General features: G+C 45.2%; 1 protein-coding gene across 3 annotated transcripts; it reads left to right on the top strand.

Annotated features, from left to right (window-relative positions):
- Window positions 1–294: 294 nt before the first annotated feature.
- On the top strand, window positions 295–6,984 carry LOC309523662 (uncharacterized protein). Of its 3 annotated transcripts, XM_082207643.1 has the most exons (4): window positions 297–399; window positions 2,805–2,853; window positions 3,641–3,770; window positions 5,996–6,984. In XM_082207643.1, exons 3-4 carry the CDS (start codon window positions 3,649–3,651, stop codon window positions 6,540–6,542), a joined length of 669 nt encoding a protein of 222 aa, XP_082063769.1. In that variant the 5' UTR covers window positions 297–399; window positions 2,805–2,853; window positions 3,641–3,648; the 3' UTR covers window positions 6,543–6,984. The 3 variants fall into 3 exon arrangements, 1 of the variants encoding a protein (XP_082063769.1); XR_014215502.1 differs by lacking the exon at window positions 2,805–2,853 and having other exon boundaries at window positions 295–399; window positions 3,612–3,770; XR_014215503.1 differs by lacking the exon at window positions 2,805–2,853 and having other exon boundaries at window positions 295–399.
- Window positions 6,985–7,261: the final 277 nt, after the last annotated feature.

The raw sequence follows: 7,261 nt of genomic DNA on the forward strand, positions 1-7,261 counted from the left end.
GGGGGCAGGGCTGGCATGCGTCCCAGGTGGGGCAGGATGTGCGTCCTGGGGGTGGGGCGTGCCGTCTGCAGGGGCGGGGCGCCCAGCGCGGGGGGGGCAGCCATGATGGCACCCCACTGGCATCACGCTGCCAGGGGCACTGCGCTCCCCCCCCCGCACTCCTCTTCCCCCGCCGGTGCTTATGGACTCACCCACTTGGCCACATACCCCACCCTAGCACTGGAATAGATTATGCTGTCAGAATGTTGTTAGGAATGCTGGGGGTGTCACGTGGTTCCGTGGTAGGTCAGAATAATATGCAGCCAGCATGGGGAAAGACAATGACTAAAGAAACAATGCACATCTTTTCCCATACATTTCTATGGTTCTCCATCTTTATAGGGCCACACTTGTGCCAAGGTAGGGTACCCGTGAGGGATGAATGCATGCCTTACTTACTTACTTACTTACTTATGTATGTACTTACTTACTTACCTACCTACCTACCTGCCTGCCTACTTATTTATTTACTTACTTTATAAGATTTCTCACCTGCGCTTCACCATAAAGTCTCAGAGTGGGTTACAACAATACAGTACATAGAACTATTTAATAGCAGATTAAAACACTTCAATGACAAGAGGCACCAAACCTTTCCAAATGGAGCAGTACAGTGTGATTTCAGCAAAATTTCAGGTGTCTCCAACAAGACACCTTAAACAGTCAAAGGCCAGCGTGAATAGGTATATCTTCAGTATTTGGCAAAAGCTGTACAGTCAGAGGGGAATTCACCAGCTTAGGGACTGCCACAGAAGATCTCCACTTCCAGGACACCACCATCCCAAACTTCTGAGGGTGGTGGAACTACCTGCTTTGTCAGTCTTAACACCCAAGAGGACCTAAAGGCACAGAGATGGTTTTTGAGATATTTGGGGCCTAACTTGCTTAGGGCTTCAGTCAGGAATGAGGAGCACCCTGAATTGAGAAGGGAAACAAGTGACCACTGGTGAGCTATTAAAACATATATTTTAATAGCCCCGCCAGTTCTAAATGGAACCCCAGCCATCACCTCAAAGGAAACCTTAGCGGCTCTGCGTCTAACCCTACAAACCTATTCTGTTTCAACCCAAAAGTAAAATGTTTTGACTTTCCCCATGCCAAAGGAACTTGGGAGTGCATTGAATGGTGTGGGGACACCTAACATGGTTGTTGCTGAAGCTAGAGGGGCATGGATGCAATTGGAAAACTTCTATTTGGGAGTGGGGTGTGCCTAGGGAACCCCACGTAAAGTTACCGCCTTTATTTTATATTATTTTAGGCAAGCACCTACCCCTTCCCTTCAGCCTGCAGGAGGGCCCTTTCCAGACTGCAAACATAGACGCGGATAATGGGATTAGGCAGTACAGTAAATTGATTCAATCATTAAAACAGTGACATGATGAGAGGCGCGCAAAATCGCTGAGTCAGTTTAAAAATGCATTGGCACAGCGGAAAGATAAAAGTGATTAAAGGGGTGGGGGATCTTAAAGACTTTGCCGCCCTCCTAAAATGCAGAATGTAGTGTAGTGAAGGTTCTTTTCAGAACTGCAACTGGGGGTGGACAAATCAAGTCAATTTCTCTCTCCCTCCCCATTAAAGTTTTTCATAATACAGGATAAAAGAAACTAATCCAAATAAAAATAGAAATAGAGAAAGAGAAAGAGAAAACACTGCATCCTCTCCCAAAGGTAGCTCTTAACCCTTGATGTGCACAGAAAGTGGTGGACCCTTTCTGTGGCACCCAGGTGGGACCCTCCCACCTGGGAGTTTTCCTTTCTTCTCCCAATCTCTCATCCTGGGAGGTCTTCCCTTCCCTGCCTCCAGAGAGCCAGTGTGGTGTAGCGGCATAATCTGTGTGGTGTAGCGGCATCTCCGCTCCTCCACCTGCAGCTGCTGGGTGACCTTGGGCCAGTCACACTTCTCTGAAGTCTCTCAGCCTCACTCACCTCACAGAGTGTTTGTTGTGGGGGAGGAAGGGAAAGGAGATTGTTAGCCCCTTTGAGACTCCTCAGGGTAGAGGTAAAGCAGGATATCAAATCCAAACTCCTCCTCTTCTTCCACAAATCAAGTAAGTTTTCAAGTTCATCATTTTTCCAGCCTTATATTCAGTTTTCCATATTGCCATAGCAATCTGTGATCTTTCCCCCACCTTTTTAAAATTTTCATGAAAATTCATCAGCATCTTGGTGTGATTTTCTTCTAATACTGACATTTTTCTATGCAATTTTGACTAACACACATATTTCTCCCCATGCAGTTTTTGCTAATATTTTGCAAAGTGGAACCTCAGTTGTCAAACGTAATCTGTTCTGGAAGACCATTTGACTTCCAAAATGTTTGACAACTGAGGCACAATGGGAATTTCAATGGATAAATGCACCTCAGAAGCTGTTTGACTTCTGATGTGTGTTCGAAAACGGAAGCATTCACTTCCGAATTTTCAGCGTTTAGGTTCTGAATCATTCGGTTTCCGAAAAGCTCGAAAACCGAGGTTCCACTGTTCATGGGTTTTTAAAATGCACACTGTCTTCACTTTTGTAAGCAATGGTTGGTTGGAGAATTGCACCATGAAGTTTGGAGGAGAGCAGATTTCAAAAGGATGGCTGCATTTCAGCTTGGTGAAAGGCTGGGGGGACTCTGCTATACAGCTGAAAATAAAACATTTTAAGTGTTTTGTAAAGTGCATTATACAAATGTGACACTAGGTGGTGATGGTGGCAAATTCAATATATTTTTCAAAACTTTTTTTTAAAGTGTTTTTAACAGCGTTTTTCATATGTGTCTAGATTCCACCTGTGTTTTGGGTCACATATTGTTACAGGAAGTGTGACTTAGGTAGGTTCACCTTGAAGTGGGAGCTGAATCAAGTTTCTGCCCCATCTCTAGCTGTGACCCACTAAGGCAGGGGCAGGGAGCCAGTGTACCTCCTGATCTTGTTGAACTCCAGTTCCCTGCAACCCCAGCAGCCAGCATGATGTTATAGGAGATGTTATAGTCCAAAGAGAATACTGGTCTAAATGGACCAAATGGTCTGACTTGGTAGATGGCAGCTTCCTATGTTCATGTCCCCAGCATCTTCACATAGGCAGTGCTTATCAAATTGGGTACTTGGCTGTTGTTGGACTACAACGCCCATCACACCTAGCTAGCTGGACCAGTGATCAGAGATTATGGGAGTTGTAGTCCATTAACAGCTAGGAACCCAAGTGTGAAACCCAGGAAAGCTGCTGCTAGTCAATGTAGACAAAGCTGAGCTTGATAGACCTATGGCAGGCATAGGCAAACTCAGTCCTCCAGATGTTTTGGGACTACAACTCCCATCATCCCTAGCTAAAAGGACCAGTGGTCAGGGATGATGGGAGTTGTGGTCCCAAAACATCTGGAGGGCCGAGTTTGCCTATGCCTGAACTATGGTCTGACACTGTATACTACATATTCCTCTATTCCTAAATGAGTACATCCCAACAAATCCAACTAAGAAATTTATTTAGGAAAGATACAAAGTGGGTTTAGATTCTTCCTAGATGGCAAGGGTGCCTTGGAGGATGGAACAGGGCAGGGCAGGATACAGGTGATAATTTGAACTAATGCAGTACCTCTCCTTTAAACAACCATTTGGAAGAGGACTCCATGGAAAAGCAGAGACTAAAGCAAGACCTGCTGATTGCCGTGATGTGTGTATTCTTGGTGCTCCTGATTTTGCTCATTGTTGGCTGCACTGTTCTTCACTACAAGCTGATGACAGACGACATGTAAGTTTCACCTATCACAACACACACACACACACACACACACACACACACACCCCAACTTGTGCATGCACCAGCATGTAGAGTTGCTGTTTGAAAGGGGACCAAATCTCAGTCCTTTGCATTCAGAAGGACCCAGGTTCAATCCCCAATATCTACAGAGAGGATTGGGGAAAACATCTGTCTGAAACCAAAGAAAGTGAAACCAAGGAAAGGGAGAATGGTTGAGGGAGCTGGGTATGTTTAGCCTGCAGAAGACTGAGCAGTAGTCTGATACCCATCTTCAAATATCTGAAGAGCTGTCACATGGGTGATGCAGCAAGCTTGTTTTCAATGGAGTTGAAGGGATTCCAACTTAATATTAGGAACTGACAGTAAGAGATGTTTGACAGCACAATGCACTACCTTGGAAGGTGGTGGCCTCTCCTTTCTTGGAGGTTTTTAAGCAGAGGTTGGATGGCCACCTGTCATGGATGCTTTAGTTGGAGGCATTTCAGGGAGTTGGACTAGATGACCCTCAGGGTCCCTTACAACTCTACAGTTCTACAATTCTATGATTCCATGATTCTTGGTCAGTGGAGTCAATACTGAGCTAGATGGTTATATTATGATTATTTGTCACTTTTTGCACTGAAGTGTCACAAAGTAACTGTGGTCACATACACACTATACCTTTAGAACTGACGGCTTCCGCCCAAAGAATCATGGGAACTGTAGTTTGTTAGGGATGTTGGGAATATTAGCGTTGTGAGGGGTAGACTATAACACCCAACGATTCTTTCTGGGAAAGCATTTTTGCTAAAAGTGTTATGAATGGGCCATACATGTATGTTGCCCTTGCATAATGAAAACTGAAACAGCAAATGTCACCAACAGCAATAAAGCCAAGGGATTTGAGATGGTTATATAAAGCCACATCCTATGAGAAATGTTGGGCTGTAGAAAAGGGGCAGGGCATTTGCTTTGCATGTGGAACAGAGGCACCACCTTCTGGGGGGGATTGAGGGGGCCTGAAGCAATATCCTAACATCGCACATGGGGCCCTATGAACATTGAGGGGGCCTGCCTCCCTAAAACAAAGTTTTGGGGCATAGTGCCTTGGCCCCCAGGAGCCGGCAGCCTTGATATAGAAGGTCCCAGGTTCAGTCCCTGGCATCTTCAGACAGGGCTGGGAGAGACTCCTGTTTAAAATCCTGGAGAGCCCCTGCCAGGCAGATTGGATGAGACTGAGCTTGATGGACTGATAGACTGACATGGTATATTAGAGCATAGCAGCAGCAACAACAACAACAATTAATGATATAGCTGATAACTTAGTGCAGGAGGCCCCCTTGACTGTGCTGTAGCCAGGCATGCTGCCTTGGCCCCATGACAGTCAGTCCTTGGGACTGTTAGGTTGTGGGTGAACATATCAGACGACACAGCGCTTCTTCAAACAGCTCTTGTTTATTCAGAGGCCAGAACAGAACTGAACTGAAGGGCTCAGTCAGCCTGCTTATATAGAGCTCCAGGACGTTACTGTAGCAACTTTCTAAAACTATCCAATCACTGAACGTCACTTTCGATCCTTCATTTGCATAACTATCTACAGTATCCCCCTGCTGGCCCAGGGTGAGAACTTCAGTACATAACACCAACATTAATAAATCATGAAACATTTTAAAAAAATGAAACAGTAAAACAACCCCCAAAAACTTCCCTGTACAGGTTTAGAAGACAGGGTTGTCTTCTAAAGGTTGTATAGTTACTTACTGTATCTCCTTGGCTCAAGGGTCACATAACTCATACCCTCCAACATTTCTCCTTCGAAAACAGGGACATCCTAAGGGAAAGTGAGGCCTTCCAGGATCCGATAAGAAACCAAGGCAGCTTCTGTAAATTTGAGACTGTCCTTCCAAAATATGGAGAGAATTAGAGCAGATAGACAGTTGGGTGTCGTTTGTGAAGAGAAATTGAGTTTTTAATTGTTATTTATTGGTGTGATGAGGTACACAAAAAATGCAGACCCGTATACATTATGGGGAACTGTATGAAACTTGTCTGACAATGCAAAAGATGTTCAGTTTTTTGTTTTTTTGTTTTTAAAAAAGGCTGGTTATTTGTTTTATGTACATGCATATCAGACGTTTTTGAACAGAACACTTGCTTAAAATAAACAAATCTGCAAAGTAAATTTGTCCGGGTTTCCTCGCTGTGCTTGTACCTCTCCCATCTTCTTTTTCTTCAAGCACCCTGAGGAAGGATGTGAAGACTTTTGCTATCCAGACACACTGCATGGAAACGAAGTTTGTCCTGTCTCCTTCCCCAGCAGAGGCATTGGAATCATCTCAGCGGATGCCATGCCTGCCACCATGCCAGGCACTATGCCTGCCACCATGCCAGGCACCAACATCCCAGGGAATGTCCCATCCACCATGCCAACCGCCATCTCCACCACCATCCCAGCCACCGACCAAGCCACTGACCCGGCAGCGATCCCATCCAAGATCCCCACCCCCTGCGGCACCCTTGCCTAAGCCATCGAAAGCTTCACCCTCAAAACAGAAGAAGGCAAGCTCCAGGTCAATCAGCCACATTTACAGGAGCAATTCCTCCGAAAGCATTCACTCCGATGAGTCTGGAAGCATTTACTCCATGGAACATTTCCAGTGCCTCTACGTCTCCTCCAGGAGTGGATCCGTGGAATCTCTGGAGGGCAAAGGATCCCAGGGCGAAGGAAGTGGTGGAAGCAACGATTCTGGGAGCATCATGCTGTGCGCCATCCGTGAGATGTGATGGCTGAGATGATGCCAGTTCCAAGGATGGTTGGTATCATGCCTTTGCTGAACTACTCAGTGTCTTTCTTCCATGGAGATGCTTGAGCATCTGCGTCACAGCATGCCGAGTCAGAACACCCCGAAATCAATGGATTGCATCGCCCTCTATTCCAACCCATAACCTACAACCTCAGCCCCCAGCCCCAGCCCTCCCGAGGATCAAAATGAACTGGAGGCAAACTTCCTTTCAGTTTGATTTGTTGTTGTTTATAAAACTTTTTATAAAAAAGTTAAGTAATCATAGCAAGAACAAAATTCCCCACAAAGTGAACAAAAACAGGGACTGATCACTGCGACTCGAAATGAAAACAAAACAAAACAAAACCCAGATTGATGATCTGGTAAAATAAATGACATTGGAGGGATTAAAAAAAATGAAATAAAAGAGGGAAGGAAAAATATGTTCAGGGGTGTCTGTGTGTGTAGGGGTGTGTGTGTGTTTAACTCATGACAAGAGCTGTTTGTTTTCTGCTGGTCTAATTTGTGTGGGATTGCACAGAATTTGGATACTCAGGGATGCCAGATTTTGGGAGGAAATGTTTCTGGTAGTCAATGTTATGAGGGTACAGAAACAGCTTGCACTAATGCTCAGCTATTCAGGAAGTTCAGCATGGCTGTACGCTTAATAATAAAATTGATGGTAGTCATATTTATTATTTATACTGTGCTATCAGCGTG

The sequence above is a fragment of the Podarcis vaucheri genome, assembly GCF_965113315.1.
Source record: "Podarcis vaucheri genome assembly, chromosome: Z".
Taxonomy (NCBI): domain Eukaryota; kingdom Metazoa; phylum Chordata; class Lepidosauria; order Squamata; family Lacertidae; genus Podarcis; species Podarcis vaucheri.

Bases quoted from the DNA above. Each gene is read 5' to 3' on its own strand.
- LOC309523662 (XM_082207643.1), top strand. From the start codon at position 3,649: ATGGAAAAGCAGAGACTAAAGCAAGACCTGCTGATTGCCGTGATGTGT. The intron at 3,771-5,995 runs GTAAGTTTCACC...TTTTTCTTCAAG, and splicing joins AAGCTGATGACAGACGACAT to CACCCTGAGGAAGGATGTGA.